Here is a 20,531-nt window from a genome sequence, read left to right on the forward strand (position 1 = left end):
GAATTGAGTGTGGACTAAAATTTAATTTACAATTTCAAAATTATGAAAAAGTTAATTCCAAGGCAAGTCTAATTTTTCATCAACCTCTAAGGATGTCAGTCGTGAAAAAAAAATTAATTTTACCATTAGCATTGACAGCTAACAATTAATTATGTTGAGGTACTAACTATTAAAGCAAAATAAAATTTTATACCAATATACAATGCTTAAAATTACACCTTTCATCTACATACCTCAATGAATGATAAAATTATGACTAGTTATCTTAAGAGTACAGACTACATATTGCATACAATAAACAATCCAGATGTGTAGTAAATTCTAGAAAAACCAAAAATAGTTTCAAATAGCAGCTTTTATTATTTATTACCTTTTTCTTTAGCATGAATATCATCACATATGTGTAGATCTAGATGAGAAATCACTAAATGATGGGAGGTTTCTTTAACATCAAAGTCATTGAATAGTTTCACAATTGCATCATTTAGATCAGGAGCATTTGAAGTCTGTGGTGTCTTCACTTGCTGGGTAGATGGGGCTACTGTAGAGCTCTAAAAGATTCAAAACTGCCTTAGCACTGCAAGTTAAATATTTGACATTCCCCACTCAAAAAAACTTAAATATTTTTAGTAATAAAGTCATAAAAAAAAAAGCAAATACATTTTCTTTTGTATCAGTAACTCAGTTTACTAAAATATTTTCTGAATTATGTAGGAATAAAACTAAAACCTAAAAACTGGAGAACTGTAAATAGTTTGAATATGAACCCAATATGTTTTAGTAAATATTTGAATAGCTATATTTATAGCCCTTCCTGTTTTAGAAAATATATTTTTAACTATTAAAGGCAGCTTACTTAAATATTATTAGTTTTATATATTGAAAAAGAAAACAAATGTGAGCCCTGTATACAACAGCTATATACACTATTGTATGTCCTGTAGAAATAAATCATTACTTTGTAAAAGCATTTGTGATATTATTTAGTACTATACGTGCTCTCATGCCTCTTAAGAGGTGTGGTATGTGCTCTGAACTTGGATATCTGAAGAAGCCAGAAAGCAGAAAAGATTCATAACAGATTGTGAGTTCACATTCTTTTCTCCCCAAAGAGAAAAAACAGAATACTGTTGAAGTATAAAGACATCTGTGAACCTCCAACAGCCTAAAATAACTCTGCATACATAAGAATACTGTAAGATGATATGTACATGTTAGCCATAGAACTATACATGAAACTCTGGTAACAATTAACAAAATGAAAACCAGATTTTTTATTAAAAATATTTTAAAATTTTCTAATTAAGAACAGTTTATTAAAAGTATAGTTATTTACAGAAAATTAAAGTACTATATACATATAGCTTGTATACAATATACATATTCTTAATAGTAAGAACTATGGTCATACTGTAAAAGAATTTCAAAGTGTACTTGGTAAATGAGAATCTCTCAATGAAAATGATTGGGGCCCACAGTATTTAAAGAAAAGCAAAGATGAAATATAGTTGTGAAGGCTTAAATTCTAGGGGCTCAAGTAAGCTTTTTTACTAATTAACTGTTAAACTGATTTCCATCAGAAAAATCACTTTTTCTTATGTTTTCCCCCATCTACTTTCAAAGTCTTACAGACTATTATTTATGTCTATGATGGTACTGTTTTGAAAGAAAACACTCTCCTGTATTTCTTTAATCATGTATCCTCTTTTTCATCAAGACAAATTCTGATACAAATAAAAACATAAGCATTAATCTCCCTACAAACACTTTTCTTCATACTGAGGTAATTTAGGTTTTTGGATGCCATTTGTGGGGGGAAAAGTGGGCCACTATAAACTCTTTTGCCTCATGAATAATCTTAAAAAACTCTTAATTTTCAAGTTTGTAAAGCCCTCAAGTTATAAAGTTGAGCAAAGGAAGACTGTCACCTACTTCACTCTCTAATGCACTCTCTTGGTACCTCAAGTGATCAGGACATTCTGTATGATAACTAAAGTAGTGACGTGACAACTACTACCCAAGAAAGAAACTCCACAGTAATGTGAATGGTTAAGTACATCTACTATAAAATATTATGGTGTGACAAAAAATACTAATTACAAATACTAATGACATGGAAGAAAACTATAGCCATTTGCTACTACATCCTTACTAAAACTAGGGAAAATGCAGATGCTTAGGCAAAAAATCTGTAAGGAAATACCCCAAAATGCTAACACTGGTTTTGTTATGGTGGTAGGTAGGATTACAGAATTTTGTCCTTGTTTCTAGTTTCCTAATCTATATCTTTATCTAGCTTCCTAATCTACCTTCTATTTTATATAAACATATCCACATATTGCACAAGTAAGAGCTACAGTAACATCAACACATTGTCTATTGGTATTTAATTTCAATTACCATCTCTGTTAATGACATCCTAAGCTACATAAATCCTTATTGCAAGCCTTAACAGACTAGTGTTTATGTCTGTGATAGTAATATTGTAAAATATTATCTCCTGTACTTCTTTAATTATTTTTCCCACTCCAAAATGGAACTCATTATTACCTTTTCTCAGCCTTACCTCCCCTAATCAAACCTGCTTCCTTCTGCATTTACTCTATTGGCTAATGGAATTACCAATTATTTGAAAAGTTCTCAACTCTTCTGTCTTCTTTATCCTCAACTGGTGAAAGACTCAGATATCGCTCCCCAATTTGGCTTGTTTTTTCTTCTTGCAAACCATTACCAGAGGTCCAAGTCCACCCCTCCCCTAGAATCACAATCTTCCTACTCTTCAGTCTACCCTCTATAATACCACTATGTCATACTTGACTTTTGTTTCCTATTTAAAAACTTCCACTGGCTTCTGCATGCCTATAGGAAAAGTAAACATATAATGCTCATCATGTCTAGTTGCCACTTACTTCTGCTTAAACTCAGGCTACCTGCCTAGGAAAACTCTATTCTATGCTATGGTCCAGTATTCTGTTCATCAAACTTTTAAAATTAGGTTCCCTTGAAGAATTATGAAGACATCTTATTGGATAAATATTAATTATTGGTAGAATGATACAGGGTTCACCATCAATTCTCTGTTTGTTTTTATCGTTTAAAGCTCTAGGAAACTTTGTTCACATAAATAAGTAGATTAGAATGAAATGAATTTTGTTTTAGCAATGTGACACGATTCTTTGGGAATCACATGGAAGATGTGAAACAATTTCTTTAAAACTTGGAAAGTTGTCATATATTCACAAGGCATGTGTACCTCACTCTCAGAAATAATGCTCTAGGAACACCAAACCCCTTATCTTTATCAGAAAATACCGTGCTCTTTAACACCATCATACTTTGGCAGATTCTATTTCCTCATCCAAAATACCCTTTCCCTCACCTGGAAACTTCTACACGTTTTTAAGACTTAATTTCATTATCCTCTTCGTGAAACCTTTCCAAACTCCCCAAGCAGTTGATTAAAACTTCTCTGTGCTTCTCTAATCTCCTCATCCCCATTTTTAATTCTGCACTCTAGCATTTACGTTGAACTGCAATGATTTGTTTTATATTTGATTCCCTATTACACTGAGATCCTTGAGGGCAGGATCAGACAATATTTATTTTTACATCCACAGCATGTAGCCCTGCACCTTATGACAAAGCAGACAGGCAGTAAACAATGTCAATTTGATAGTCACAGGAAAGCCCATGCACCAGCCAGATCACCAACAAGCTATATATCTAAGATGTAATTACTCTGTTTCTAATGAAATAATTCATAGAAGTATGATTTCACAATACCCTTTAAGTCTTTATTGGATAGATATAAAAAGTCAATCGTACTTATAAAATTATCAAAAGACGCTACACTTTGGGATTTTCAATGTCCCTTCTACAAAAATCTTCATGTCAAATTCTCAGAATTTACTACTAGGAAAGATTAGAAAACCTTTTTCTTTTAAGAAAAAACTAGTAATGCGTCTGATTTTAAGAAAGTGATCAATAAATAGCTTCCCCCATTTTTGTCCCAGCCATCAGACAATTCTAACAGTTTTGTGTTCAACTTCAGCAATTCCCTAGGGCTTTAGTTTCCTATTTTAATATTAATCCTTACATTCTTTCCCTTGACTATAATTACCCAGGTTTTTTCCTTTTGCACTTACTTTAGTAACTTTTAAATTGTATTTTTTTAACTTCCTGAAAAGAAGTATTTATAACATTAAAATACTTTTATGTTATCAGTAACTCTGATGCCAAGCACAGACCTCCAAACAAGGTAAGCACTATATAGATAGAAATATATTTAATATATGCTTTCATATAGATACCATGTAGGTAAAATTAATATAGTAAGATATATAAGAAGATTCCTGGACTCAAAGTATTATAAACTATTTTGCATAAAGAAAACAACCAACCATTCTGATTTTTAAACCATTTACATGTAAAGTGAAGTGTTTTTCCTATTAACATATGATAGCATACCTGTGTAGGTTCAGGAGCCATACTCTTCCTTTGTTCTGTTGATTTTTCTATTGCTTCACTAAGAGATTTTGCATATTGTACCATAGCCTTCAACTGGGAATCCGTTAAAACCCATAATAAGTCATCCAGCATTAGAACTAACTTTGTTGCAATGACATTGCAGTCCTTTAACTGTCAGGAAAAAATGATTCATAAAATTAAGCCAAGTAATTAAACTTATAATGCACTTGTATCTTTTAAAAATTTAAAATTTTTCAATGGTTTAAATATGGATCCTTCCTTATTCACCAAATATTTATTGAGTTCCTATAATATGGAAGGAATACCTCCTAGTATAGGAGATACAGCGGTAAAAAAGACTGACAGATTCCTGTACTTTAACAGGAACAAGTTATATAGGTACAAGTATTTATATAATTTAATTTTTCATTTATAGCTAATAAATCATGTAATTACCTATGTTAATTCAACCCCAGTTGACCCTTGAACAATACGGGGGTTAATGCATATAACTTATAGTCCGCCCTCTGTATCCAAGGTTCCTCCATATCCAAGGTTCCTCCACATCCACAGATTCAACCAACCTCAGACCATGTAGTACTGTAGTATTTACTATTGAAAAATATCCACATATAAGTGGACCCATGCAGTTCAAACCTGTGTTGTTCAAGGGTCAACTGTAATTCTAGTAGAAAAAGGGGCATTAAAATTAATTAAAGGGACTTCCCTGGTGGTCCAGTGGTAAAGAATCTGCCTTACAATGAAGGGGATGCTAGTTCGATCCCTGGGCGGGGAACTAAGATCCTACATGCGTGGGGCAACTAAGCCCACGCACCACAACTACCGGGCTCGCACGTCTCAACTAGAGCCCACGTGCTCTGGAACTCACGGGCCACAAATACAGAGCCCACGCACCCTGGAGCCTGCGCACCACAACTAGAGAAGAGAAAACCCGCACGTCACAACTAGAGAGAAGCCTGTGCGCCGCAACGAAAGATCCCACATGCCTCAACTAAGACCCGATGCAGCCAGAAATAAATAAATAATAAATAAATAAATCTTAAAAAAAAATTTAATTAAAAACTGAAATGCTATTTTAACCACATTTCACATTTTAGAATATCTGTATTAAGTGTCATACTCTGAAAAATTCTTTTCAATTTAATTTAGTACAGTGATTTGTGTCTAGTACTAGAAAACATATTGCTGAGATTTTAACTGAGCCAAGTTTTTTAAAAAGTCATTACTCCCCCTCATTAAATTTCATCACAATCCACAGTGGACTCTCAAATACTGACATCCTTAAGTAGCTATCTTCCCTATTTATCTAAATTACCAGTCATACCTTAACCTTCTAAAACTAGTCGTTTTGGTTACTAATAGTGAAGACTTTACCGTTCACCCACTCCTGAGCAAGATTCAATAAGGAGAAATAAAATTATAAAACAGTTAATGTTCAATAAATATTTGGTAACTGAGAAATCTATTCAATTTATCAAAAATAAAAATCTGCGGGCCTCCCTGGTGGCACAGTGGTTAAGAATCTGCCTGCCAATGTAGGGGACATGGGTTCGAGCCCTGGTCTGGGAAGATCCCACATGCCATGGACCAACTAAGCCCGTGTGCCACAACTACTGAAGCCTGTGCGCCTAGAGCCCATGCTCTGCAACAAGAGAAACCACCGCAATGAGAAGCCCACGCACCGCAACGAAGAGTAGCCCCCCACTCGCGGCAACTGGAGAAAGCCCACGTGCAGCAACGAAGACCCAACGCAGCCAAAAATAAATAAATTAAATAAATAATTTTTTTAAAAAGACCCTATTTCCAAATAAAGTCACATTAAAAAAAATCTAAATATTAAACTTAGAAACCTGAAAAATGTTATCATTACACTAGATTTCTTCAAATATTGCTTGAGGCACTATATTTCCTTTTATTTTGCACTGTTTTAATATGCCAATATTTCAGCTAAAAAATAATTTTAAATTTCCCATCAATTCTAATAGTTATCACATAAATCAAAAAGGTAACCCTGTTGACTTACTCTTCTTTTAAGTGTGACTCTGATTTTTGATTGGTTGGTTATTAATCGAACAGGAGCACACATAATTTCAAGATGTGAGCTTTGGGTAGCATCTGCCTCTATTCGAATCATCTGCCAATTTATTTCCTTAAAGGTCAAAACCTAAAGAGAATATAGAGATTAGCTTCACTTACACAAAATAGAATAAGAAAAATGTAGATTTGTAAAAACAAAAAAAAAGTTATTATAAAAATGTATCTCTTCACTAATTTTCATATGACATTCTAGATCTATCCACTATGCTTTAATTTTTTTTAATTGTAGAATTCCAAATTCAGTAACACATCTTCATAATTATATTCATCATCTGTAAAGCTGTTAACAGTTTTATTCTAAGTAATTTAATTTTAATATAAAGCACAAAGAACATTTGAATTATGTAACCAAGAAGAATTTAAAAAACATATTTTAGTTATGTAAATTTAAAATTCAATTCTGAGAAGCTAAGAAGTTAAAATAGGACTCATTAACTCTGTAAGTTGAAAGATTACAGTAAAAACAATAAAATATGCACATTATATAATTAAATAATTAAAAGTAGTACAGAGAAAAGTATAAAGGGCAAAAGTAAATCTAGTAGTATGTGAATATAGGCAACCATAAAAAGTAATTATTTTAAATATACTTTTTTAAAATTTATTTATTAAAAAAAATTTTTTTTTTAACATCTTTATTGGAGAGAGTGGCATGGACATATATACACTACCAAATGTAAAACCGATAGCTACTGGGAAGCAGCCGCATAGCACAGGGAGATCAGCTTGGTGCTTTGTGACCACCTAGAGGGGTGGGATAGGGAGGGTGGGAGGGAGACCCAAGAGGGAGGAGACATGGGGATATATGTATATGTATAGCTGATTTACTTTGTTATAAAGCAGAAACTAACACACCATTGTAAATATACTTTTGTATTAATCAATGACTAAAACATTTTTTAAACAAAGAAAGAAAAGGAAAAAATCTTTACCTCTCCTCTCTGTGGATCTTGAATACGAGCAAATCTTAAATCTCCATGTTCCCAGTTCGCATTTACACTATAGATCCGTAGCTGGGAAAGTTCAAAGGATGCATTGAAGGCTTTTGCTCCAATGCGGATGACAATGGAATTTACAGAAACAGTAATTCCCTCAACTACTTTTTCAGCAAAGCCGTATTCACTGGGAAAACAAAGCGGAACAAAATATAATGCACTAAAACCAAAATAAAATCATTAGAAGTGAAAAGGTTTTGTTAATATTCTCACACAAGTACACAAACTGCCATAATAGTATTCATTTTTGTTTAACAAAACACATTTTGGTTAAAACAATAATCTAGTCTGGTTACATGTAAGTTACAAAAAAAAATGTTCTTCTCAAAATGATAAAAGGTTTTTAAAATTGGAAGTTACTCTCTAAATTATTATAATCACCTTCCAAAGTTGCCTATTCTCAAAAAGCATTAGTGCACACACTGGCATCAATGAAGTAAGTAAGAGGGCTAAATTCTTAACACAGAGAAGGTTGCAGAGGCCAAGTGGAATCTCATAATTTAGAAATAAGGTCAGAAAAAGTTCACATTCTCTAATTCAATTCAGCAAATATTGAGCATCTACGATGGGAACGATGCTAGGACATAAAGAAAACCAAAGTAGAGTTGTGGCATTACAGGGTTTGCAAGTTACTTGGGTAGGAAAAAAAACACATATCCTAGCAACTGAAACATGAGGCAGTCTGTAATTAAGTGTTTTTAAAAAGGAATCATCAGTACACTTGGTAGAGGAAGAAACTGTTCATAGTTAATGAGAAATAGATCCAGGAAAGAAAGATGAACTTTCCTCAAGGAGGGATGAAAAGGAAGGGAAATCTTAGAATAGGGAAAAGCATGAGCAAAGACATGGAGAATAATAAAGTAAAGGTCACATTTCAAGAATGATAAGTACAGTATGACTTGAATATAGACTATCAGTATATTTTGACAGGGGGGTGGTGAAAGTTTGCCAAATTGGCACCTTACTTCAATTATGACCATTATTCCTAAATCTATATCACTATCCAGATCTCTTGCTGTAACTTCAGATGGTAAAATTCAAATGTCCACCAGATAGCTCTACCTGGCTGCCTCTCACACATTTCAAAGCCAACATGCATAAAAGTGAGGCCATCATTTTTAATGATCATGCACATTGCCCCTCTATACCTATGCTATGCTTCTTGATTTACTATCTTAATGAATAAATAAAATTACTCATCTTTTCTAAAATTTAGATGACTTATCTTTTAAATCAGGATATACTTTGTAGGTTACATGTAGATTGCATGAAATAATGCGTATGAACCACATCGCCCATCTCTGGACTCATGATACTGAAAAAGATATAACTGTTATTTATGGTATTATAAATAGCAGTATATTATTATTAATACTATTGGAAGTCTCTGAGCCTCCGTTTCATCATTTGTAAAATGAAAATCATACCTATTTCAAAAGGTTGCTGTGGTCCTTAAGTGAAATGGTATATGTGTAGTAATTTATACAGTCCTTGGCTTGACTGAGGTAATTTTGTTATAAAAAAAGGTGGTTGTCTACCTGGGGTTTAGAAAATTGAGAACTGAAGAGGAAGAACTCATCAGCATCCTAGGGAGGAGTTGCTATGATCCTAAGGACAAATACTGGTCACTTAGACAGAAATATTCCTGGAGTTGGAAGAATATTTCTATTAATATTATCTGAGAATACCCTTTGGAATATCCAAATCCATCTACTCTAATCTATGCATATTAAAAAGTGCTACAATTGTATTGGACGATTTACCATCAGAAGGGTGAAGGCTGACTCACTGACTAATGTCTACATGTTTCTGGTTTATGTCATCCATTATAAACTAAATTTCAGTTTACAAATGAGTCTCTTCTGAGTTTGGTTAATCTTCACATAGATGTTTATCTCCTTCTGTGAAGTGATAAAATCAAATTTCTGAACTTACGAAGTTTACTAGACCATCAATCTGTGGGAGCATTGTTAGCCTACAGGTTCTGCACAGAAGGAAGGGCCACCCTGTTAATTGTTAATTTCCCTCTATTTTAATCTCTTAGCTAGAAATAAAATCAAATAGATCAGTGTTTCCTTAAATTGCATGACTATAAAGAATTGTTGAAAATACATATTCATATTCTTGATAACCATTCTAGACCTGATGAATCATAACTTTAAAAGAGGAGCCTAAACAACTCTGAATTTCATAAGCCCCCTAAATGATTGCTACAATTAGTCAAGTCTGGAAAACACAGAAATAGATTAACATACTACCATACAATATAAGGACTACCATCATGTGATTACAAAGCCAAAATTATAAAGCTTGTTGATACCATAAAAACATGAATTGGGAAGAAAACTATCAACTACACTTAGCATACAATAAGAAAATACCTAATTTCTGCCACACCTAATTAAAATAAATCATTTGTTTATAGCAACTTTCCTGATGTTCTTTTGCCCTTTTCATAGTCTTATAAACATCTCAACTTTTTCTCAAATTTTTCTGAGTCTAGCCAATTTTAAGATCAACTGCTCCAATCCACTCTATCTAACCTGAAATCATAATCTAAACTTTAAAATCTCAAATTGCTAGAAAATACATAAACTACAAAGAAGTTCATGTGAAAGCTCTTCTCCCCATCACTATTACATATAGTCCAAATATAAACTGTATATCTGATAAATCTGGCCTTCAGTCAACTCTCAGCAGTGGATGGATCACCATTTGATTCCCACGTGAAAAGCCACTGATCAGACTGCAGCTATTCTCACAGAATGCATTAATAAATGGTGGCTCAACCTTGGTGAAAGAGGAGGAAAATATGAGAGTGCAAGAAAGAGAGTATGTGTGTGTATCTGTATGTGCATGTTCATTCTCAAGAAGAGTTTATCACTGGTTTTATACAGCACCTAGAATACTGTAAATGTTCAGGGCTGCTATGTTGTACAACTTGAGGAGGCACTAATCACATTAAAATCAATGTAAACTTTTTACGTGAATAGCTGTACCATCCAAAAATAGTGCAGAAAACCTGTTTTGAGGAAATGATATATAATACAAGATCCAAATTTACTGAATGCAAAGATAAATAGGCAAGTTTTTGAAGATCTATTTTTTAAGAACTATTCTAACTTCTCAAGGCAGCTTTGTGAAATGCTCCCCATGCTCCTACTTTATTAACATCTGATTTTTATCTATCAAAATTCAATCTGTGTAAAGTGTGAGCATTCTATATTTAATGAATTTTAGAGTAATCCGAAAGGTCTATAATTTTTTAAGGCATCAACTTAACTCTTAAGAGTCATAAAAGTTCCACCGCTGCATAGAACAAATGTTATACAGAGAATGTATTCAGAGACCAAGTAAGAGACTATCTGGTTTAGAATGCCTAAGCTCTTCTTTCATTTTCTGCTACTGCTCTGCATTTGATTGATCATTAGTATTTAATATAAAGGAAAGCAAGATGAATAAAAGAGGCTAAAAATCAATTCTGCTACTTTTGCAATGTATTTACTGAAACTGTAAAATGTTTGATGGGAGAAGTGACTAAAATAGAGACTGAAGTTAGGAAATTTTACTTTATGTCCCATTACTGCAGATAACGGAAAAAAAAATTCCCTTTGCCAGTCATACAGACTAATGGAAATAGCTTACCTTTGTCCTGAAGCAGTTGCAATTGGTGATGGGCCATTTGGGTTTCGTGGTTCTTCACATGTACTCATTTCCATTATTACTTTATCCAAGGACTAATAAAAATATATTAAAAATGTAAACATTAGATATTTTATTTTATGTATATTATGTAGATATTATTTAAGACTATTTTCTCTTTCATTTCTTTAGGAGCAAAGAAAACAGTAAGTAAGCAGAGTCATTTTAAATGTTTCTCTAGAGGTCTAAAAAGAGAAATACTAAAAAAAAAGTGCTTAGTCCTTTCTCAAGGCACTCATTATCTGGTGGAAAAGCTTATTACAGGAGTATAGGAGAAAAAAACTATAAGAAGTAGCCATATACTGCTGAGATCATCAGGTTTTACAGACGTATAATCGCTAATCCCAGAGTGTACTACATTATTAATTGATAAATTAGATTATTTATTAATAAATAGGACTAAACCACCTCTAAAAGCTTAAACCTGAGCTTTAATTAAAACCTGGGCTAAATAAAATAAATAGAACCAATCTAAAACCTGAGATTTAAGATGTGTAACTATGAAAAAATGAAATATGCAAGAAATATGAAAAAGTAAACACTCTCATAGTAAAAAACTTTCTTTCTCAGTCTAAGTTTTTTCTTGAAGGAAGATCAAATGTCCTTAGTAGTCATCACTAACACATCTCCAGTCATTCTTCATTCTCTATTTAATATTGCACTTATTATCTGAAACTGTCTTGTTTTGTTTACTTGTTCGTTGTCAGTCACCCTGTAAAAATATGTTCTCTCAGGGCAGAGGGGAGGTGCTCAGTAAATATCTGTGGTATGAATGAATCAATAAATGACCAAGTGATCAGTTTTCCTTAAAAAGTGAAGTATATTAAAGAACGTATTATATTAGATCAGTAAAAGCAGAAACACAGAAAGTCTGGACCAAACTTTATTAAAAGAAGAATCCCATAAATAAAGTATAATATACCAATAAAAAGTTAAAAGATGCAATAAAACATACCAACTTACAATATAATACTCTAGACCTGAAAAACTTTAAAGACCCTCTCATTTTAAAGTTCAAACTTCTCATTTAAGGACTGAGAAAACTAAGTACCATCAAAATAGAATGAAAGTTAACTAGCAGAGAAGCCATGAGATTATGTTTCTATGAAACAAAATATTAATATTAGCAGAGTTGTTAGATTATATGCATATATAAGTGTTTATTTCTGAAGCAATTCAGAACTTACCAAACAGATGGGATGTGTTTTCAGTTTTGTCCATGGTATCTACAAAAGAAAATTTTTCTTTCTTTAAAATAAATCATTAAAAAAATAATGTAAAACAGTAATCGACACAGTTGCTCTCTTAACATAGTGATAGACATACCAAATTATATCAGACGACTTTTTTCTTAAATTGCAAAATAATAAACTGAGCAATTCATTCATACTCTTGAAATCAGCTGCACCTATTTTATATTAAAAAAGACTACTAGCCTTATTTTCTTGGTCATCTTTTTAAATAAAAATTTCGGGTTCTCTTAATACCTTTTTTCCCCAGTTCTGAAAACACATTTTAATTTTGTAGTTGAAGAATTCCCAGCAAAGCATAATCAGTGTTTTGTTCATTTAACAATTTTTTAAATTCTAGAATTCCAACCAATCTCCTTGTAGGTATTCAAGACAAATACAAAAGTGAGACCATTAATGTTAAATGCAAGTAACGTCAAATAAATAATGTTCAAATATATCCTGCACTAAAAATGTCATATTTTTGTAGACATTTGGGTTTATGGAGGATAGAACAAAAATTAAAGGTTACCATCAAAGGATACAGCAACCTTTCCACAATCTTTTCTTTGGAGCCCAATTTTAATTTTATGAAAAGTTAGCATGCAGTATTTCTACTGAGTAGGCTCTCAAACTCTCTAAGTAGGCTCTCAGGCTCTCTAAGTCTAATCTTTAAGAGAAGGAAGTGATACGACGTACGATTAGAGCCAAAGATAATAAGAAAGCTTAAGTTTTAATAAGCAGAAATAATATTAAAAGAAAACTTTAGAAACCTCAAAATAAAAAACAAATGAGGAAAAGAGACAGAATTTCAAATAAAAGTATAATGTCCAGAATAAGATAACTTATCAGTCCTTATGTCTTCATTTGAAGTAGTGTTTACTTACTACAAATTTAAATTGTCCCTTTTGACAACAAATCGTGTGAAAAAAATTTTAAATATGTACCAAATTTAACAAATTATTTTATTAATAAAGCATCAACAATTTTATTTAGATATTAATATTACATTTTAATAAAAATTAAAACCTATAAATTAATAAATATATATTAGCATTCAATTAGATTCAAAAGGCACACATTCATGCAATTATTTATACAAGGTATCTGTCTTTTAAAATTATGTTAATAAAAATGCTTCTTTTCAGAATTACCTAAAACAAAATATTTATTTTAAAAGATAGGGATGAAATAAATAAAATGAAAACAGAAAATGCCTTGCACAGATATCAAAGTCTCACCCTAATTGATGCTTTATTACAAAAAACTTTGTTGATAGCAAGCCATGTTGGCAAATCCAACATATTCTGGAGCACCTCTTCATCCAACTCCAAATTCTTCAGTTCACCTTCTCCTTTAAGGGTACTTAGATTTATCTTGTCAGGAGATAAATTTTTGGTAAATCTGAAAGAGAATATATATTGACATTTATTTTAGTGTTAGTTACTGTACCCCTGAGTTGTTCTTGCAAATATACAGAGCATTAAGAATGTAACAGCAGCACTAAGAAACACAAAACCACAATGATAGGCTCTACTCTAATCCATGTTTTTCAATGTGGTTTTATTATTGTTTTGATCTCCCTTGTCCATAGCTCTCTTACACAAAGTCTACAGTATTTTTGGTACACATTTAAATATCTTATAACCAGATACAACCAAGCTCTAGTTCTTACTGTCTTTCAAATTTATGAATACTTAGTTAGTATCCACTATTTTTCAGGAACTATGCGAGGCTTTGAGCCAGCCCCTACAACATTTTGTTCACTTCGCTACAGGCAATATCACAGAAGTGGATATTCCTATTTTGCTAACCAATCTACAAGTAAGGTAAGGAAATGAGGTGGCCCTTTAGAAGTAGTAGCAGCAGCAGCTGCCACCACTGCCATTTGTCATGCCAAGAGCTTAATGAAAGTGCCAAAAGTCACCTAGGAAACTGGACCCTGAATTCTAATTAAAGAACTCAAATTCTCTATAATGATTTAAAAAGAAAAGTTCTTAAACTCAAAAGAAAAGATTGAAAATAATAACAGTTAAAATAACAGTGAACATTTTCCAAGGGTTTATTGGATACCAAGCTCTTCTCTTTGAGTGCATGCGTTACTAATTCTCATGATAACCCATTAGGGTCAATACTATTTTCATTCCCACTTTTTTTTTTTTTTAATATTTATTTATTTATTTGGCTGCACCGGGTCTTAGTTATGGCAAGCGGGATCTTCATTGCTGCGTGCGGGATCTTTAGTTGCGTCGTGCGGGATCTTTTAGTTGCAGTATGCGGGCTCTTAGTTGCAGCATGTGGGATCTAGTTCCCTGACCAGGGATCGAACCTGGGCCCCCTGCGTTGGGAGTGTGGAGTCTTAACTGCCGGACCACCAGGGAAGTCCTTATTCCCACTTTTTACAAGAGTAAATATAAAGAGAAACTAACTTATTTGCCCAATGTCACAACTAATAATGATGATAATAGTAATAATAACAATAAATTACACATGCACATTAAAGAACTTTCGTATATATTAATTCTTAACACAACCCTACAAAATAAAAAATTGCTAACTTTACCCAGCCTTACTTTTTCAAAAGTGAAACTATTGACAAAGTTAACTACTGGCTAACAAAGGAGTTATTACCCAGTCTTCTACCATTTTTTTGATATTAAATATTAAAGTAACAAAATGTACTGGGTTATTTACATGCCCTACACATCAACAAGAATCAATATGCATATGCTTCTGCACTGACTCTCAACCAGAATTTCTTGAGCCAGATCTTATCTGGATTCATATCTTCTCACAAAATGTCAACACATTGACTTTGTCAAGATAAAGTTCATATTTAACCCATATTTGACCAAAGATGCTGAGTTGTTTCACACTTACCACCAATCATGTTTCATTTAATAATATGAAGTTTCCTGAGAGGCTGCCATTTCTAATCATATAGGAATGACCTGCCACCGCCTCAAGGCAGAATATTAGTGCAGAAGGGAGCATTCAGTAAGTACTTATTGAGGATTCACTATTCCGACACATACACTGGCAAGCAGTATACTGAAGGTTTTTGCCTTTCTGAAATGTTCAGTTTAGTTGGTGAAGAGTGAATACAGTAGGGGTTCTTAATTCAGATCTTCATTGAAATAGGGACTTTTGAGCTGATATCTAAAGGATGAGTAATAGAAGTTAACTAGGCAAGGAAAAGAAGGGGGCAGGAAAGAAAGCGTATTCCAAGTAGAGGGAATAAAACATATAAAGGTTCTGAGGCAGGAGGGAGCATGGTATAAAGTGGAAGTGAAAAAAGATCAGCATCTGGAATGTAGCAAGAGAGCCAAGGGAGCAGTAGATAACACTGGAAGGACAAAGAGAGGACTGATTACACAAGGCCTTGGCTATTTTATTCATTCATTCATTCATTCAATAAATTTTAACTGATATCTATAATTTAAAAGGCACTAGGCAGGGTGGGCTTCCCTGGTGGCACAGTGGTTAAGAACCCACCTGCCAGTGCAGGGCACACGGGTTCGATCCCTGGTCCGGGAAGATCCCACATGCCGCAGAGCAACGAAGCCCGTGCGCCACAACTACTGAGCCTGCGCTCTAGAGCCCACAAGCCACAGCTACTGAGCCCACGTGCCTAGAGCCTGTGCTCCGCAACGAAGAGTAGCCCCTGCTCACCACAACTAGAGAAAGCCCGCGCGCAGCAATGAAGACCCAATGGAGCCAAAAATAAATAAATAAATAAAATAATTTTTTAAAATAAATAGATAAATAAAAGGCACTGGGGATTTGACAATAAACAAAATAGATAAAAATCTCTTCCTTCATGGAGCTTAACTGGGGGGTGGAACACAGAGAATTAAGAAATAAGTTAAACATATAATAAGTCAGATTCAAAGTGAAGAGGTACTTCTTATAGTTGAAATAAGAAATACAAATTTAAGTATATTATTTAACCTCACAAATGTAAGCAATGGAAAAGCTAACAATAGTGATATAATTTATTAGGTATTGTAGGTCGGGAAAATTTGGAGTGGTTAATTTAGTAAAATCCTTACCTATCTTGGCAGAAAGTGAGTATGCAAGATCTAACACTGATACATCTAGAATGAACAGCATAAATATATAATTTAGAGCTAGTAGGGTAACAATGAGGTAAATGCGACTGCCACTGGGGAACAAGATTGGAGGGATCAGGAAAGGATGGGTTGGAGGCCTGTTGCTTTTTGTGTTCAGCCCGCTTGAATTCATTCATTCATTTATATAACAAATATTTGTTGTGTGCCAAAAATGTGCCAGACACATAAATGAAACAGATGAGTGGGGGAGACAGGGTATTTTCTAACACAACAATGCCAAAATTTGAAACTGAATATTAGGCAGCCTTGTTCTTAAAATTTTTTATTAGGCAATTGAGGCCAACATTTTGCTCCCCTCTTCTCTTACCCTTCCTCTTACATTGTCATTCTGTAACACAAACTTTTCAGTCAGCTGGTGGCCACACCCAGTCTTGTTTTTTGGTGTTGTGGGGAACTTATGAATGGGGCAGTAAAGGAGAACTCTTACCTGTCCTACCTTTCCCCTCCAATGGCATGGCTAGGAGAGGCCCCAGGATTTCTGTGGAGGGGATTTGTGGTTGTGGAGTTCCAGGTAGCTATGAGACACTGCAGTGAGCTGAAGCAGCAAGGATGATAAGCACACTGAGCAGACTACTTTGGAGCCGGAATGAGAAAAGCTGTCTCTTCTGTATATATGCAGGTACCAGAGTAGTGCATACAGAACCACCTGGGAGCACTTAAAACACTCAATGCCCAGGCACAACCCCCTCCCTTCCCACCCTCACCACTACCAATTAAATTTAAAAGTCTCTGGCAAAGGGACCTCAGGCACATGATTTAAATCATTAACATACAGTTCATAAGCGATTTCTGCACAAATGATTGAGTTAAAAAATTAGAGCTTCAAACCACTTTTCATTCTGATATTCATAATGTGAAGTCCAAGAAAGAACAACACTCACTTCCTTGACCTTATAATACATAGTTATAGTGTATAAATAGAAAATGTATGGCTTTTATTTCATTAATAAGGTTAATTCTGTGGTCAAAAGGCCCCCCACCACCAGCAAACATACTAGTTTACAGTTCTAATCTCACCTCTTACCCTCAGTGTCCCCATGCTGTTCTCCAAACATACCGGGCAAGCTCTCCTCCTTAGTATTTTTCACTGGCTGCTCCTACTGCCTGCAACACTATTTCCACCATATCCATAAGGCTAAGTCCCTCACCACCTTAGAGTCTACTCAAATATTACCTCCTCAATGAGGCTGCTGATGAAACAAAATTATTTTAAGGCAGAAAAAAAAATTTAACGTGAAATTTTCTCTGCTGTTCGAGCCACTATACCTTCTCCTTAGTGTGCATTGTGCATCTGCATTATACATTAACTAGATTCCCTAAGAAGATGTAGGAATGCCTGCACACACACACACACACACACACACACACACATCAATTTCCTGTTGGCACCAGCAAGGAAATTCCTTAGGAGATAGCATTCCCTCCTTAATCATGTAAGGGGTTATGATGACCCACTACTCACTTTGTTGAACTATGTAAACTGTCAATGTCACCTTGATGTTTAACCCTTTGATGTATAACCCTTTGTCTCAAAAACTTATATAACTGTGCTTTGACTTCTAATGGGCAGAACAGTCCTCAGAGCTTTCTGAAAAACTATCTCCCTAGTTATAATTTTCAGATTGGCTTGAATAAAATTTTCCATTTCTTTCTTAAAAAAAAAAATTAAGTCAGATTCTGATAACTATGGAAAAAACAAAGCAAAAGTAAGATAGGAGGTGCAAGCAGAGGACCTTTTAATTTTTAAAAGAGTAGACAGGAAAAGCCTCATTAAAAAGATGACATTTGGGCAAAGATCTGAAGAAAGCCAAGGAGCTAGCTACGCAAATATCTGGAGGAAGAATGCTCTAGGCAGAGGAAAAGCTAAGGGCAAAAACTGAGGTAAGAACATGCTTGGCAGGTCTGAGGAATAGCAAGAAGGCCAATGTGAGTGGAGGAAATGAACAAGGGCAAAAATGAAAGGAGATGAGATTAGAGAAATAACAAGGGCCAGATCATGTGAGGCCTTTTAAGCCACTCTAAGGACTCTCTGGCTTTTACTCTGAGTAAAAATGAGAGTGATTGGAGATGGTTTTTTGACAGGAACAGGGATTTTTAAAGGATCGCTCTATTGAGAACAGATGAAAGAAGGACAGGGACAGAAGCAGGGAGCCCAGACAGAAGGTTACTGCAATACGACAGGTAAGAGAAGATGCTGCCTTGGACCAAGATGGAAGAGTAGCAAGCGGTGAGAAGGGAACAATTCTAAACATATTCTGAAGGTAAAGGCAACGGGATTTGATAATCCAGATTGAAGTCAAGGATGGCTCCAAGGTTTTTGATCTAAGCAAACAGAAGGATAGAACCACCATTTATTGGGGTAAAGAGACAGAGAGAGAAATAAGCTTGGGATTAAGGATCAGAATTTAGGCTTGGAATAGTTTAATTAAGAGATGCTTATTAGATATCCAAGAGGAGACACCAATTAGGTAGCTGGATATTCAAATCTCATTCAGTAGTTGCAGATACAAATTTAATAATCACCAATGTTATATATGGTATTTGCAATTGCAAGATGGAGACAAAAAATGAAATGGCTCAAGGACTGTGGTCAAGGACCACTAAGAGGCCAAGTAACCAATAAAGGAGATTAAGAAGGAAGGACCAGTGAGGTAGGAGAGAAATCGTTTTTGTTTTTTTCCTTTTTTGGGTGAGAGAAAATTCAGCAGGCTTGTATGTTGACGACCATAATGCAGAGAAAAGAAAACTACTGATGGACAGACAACGGGTGGAATAAAATCCTTGATTAGAAGACAGCACATAGAGTACACAAGAAGAGGGATTGGCTTTGAACAGTTTTGATTTTGGAAAGCATATTAATACTCTATATATGCAAAAAATAAAATAAGAAAAGAATGTGAAGAGGGGAAATACCTAAAACTGAAAGCGACCTGAAACGAATGAACCTAATTGTATTAAAAAATACTGTAACCATATTCAAGGGGAAGATAGGAGGAAAGGACGGAGGGACAGATGGACAAAAACTAATCTGATTAACTCATGAATACAACATTTGACTATATATCCTTGGTGTTGGGCAAGGAGGGGTGATTAGTGGAGAAATCAGGCAACATCTTAATGGGATATGGTACAAGAATGTTCATCTCAATGATATTTACAAAAGGAAAAAAGTGAAAGCACCTAAATGTCCATAATAATCCCTTTAATTATGATACATTATGCCTACATATATATCAAGCAATACGTGTTTAGAATTATATAAAGAAATGGTTATACTATAGTGCCTGGTGAAAATTCAAGGTTCAAAATTATATACTGTGATTTCAATTATGCAAAAGTGGAAGATGGAAAGATTAAAATGTTATTCACAAGAAATTCTATCTTCAATTTAGTTCATACCAAAGGGACAACATGTGTAAGGAACATGGACCTTAATTAAAGTCAGACAAACAAATCTGAATTCTAGTTTAGCCACCTACTGTGACACCCCTCTGCCTCAATTTCCTCATCTGTAAAATGGAGAAAATAATACCAACTCAAAAAATTTTAGTGCGGATTAAAGATAATATGTAAAGTATCTGATACAAAACAGATAATTAAGAGTTCTCTTTCTCCTGACCTGCTTTTTATTGAGTTTAAATTATGAAGGCATTGATTATAGTTTTAACAGGAGCAATATCAAAAGTTCAAGTTTGGGGGGACTTCCCTGGTGGCACAGTGGATAAGACTCTGTGCTCCCAGTGCAGGGGGCCCGGGTTCGATCTCTGGTCAGGGAACTAGATCCCACGTGCATGCCGCAACTAAGAGTTTGCATACCGCAACTAAGAATTTGCATGCCACAACTAAGCAGCCCACGTGCAAGGAACCAGCAAGCTGCAATTAAGGAG

General features: G+C 34.2%; 1 protein-coding gene across 1 annotated transcript in view; it reads right to left on the minus strand.

The window, feature by feature from the left end:
* The window catches only part of BLTP3B (bridge-like lipid transfer protein family member 3B), a 91,293-nt gene that overhangs the window by 40,044 nt on the left and 30,718 nt on the right, over positions 1-20,531 (minus strand). Inside the window, 7 exon segments of the mRNA XM_068560076.1 lie at positions 371-551; positions 4,468-4,638; positions 6,512-6,652; positions 7,518-7,707; positions 11,226-11,317; positions 12,470-12,508; positions 13,753-13,915. Coding sequence (XP_068416177.1) covers positions 371-551; positions 4,468-4,638; positions 6,512-6,652; positions 7,518-7,707; positions 11,226-11,317; positions 12,470-12,508; positions 13,753-13,915 — 977 coding nt within the window.

The sequence above is a fragment of the Eschrichtius robustus genome, chromosome 13 (genome assembly GCF_028021215.1).
Source record: "Eschrichtius robustus isolate mEscRob2 chromosome 13, mEscRob2.pri, whole genome shotgun sequence".
Lineage (NCBI taxonomy): Eukaryota > Metazoa > Chordata > Mammalia > Artiodactyla > Eschrichtiidae > Eschrichtius > Eschrichtius robustus.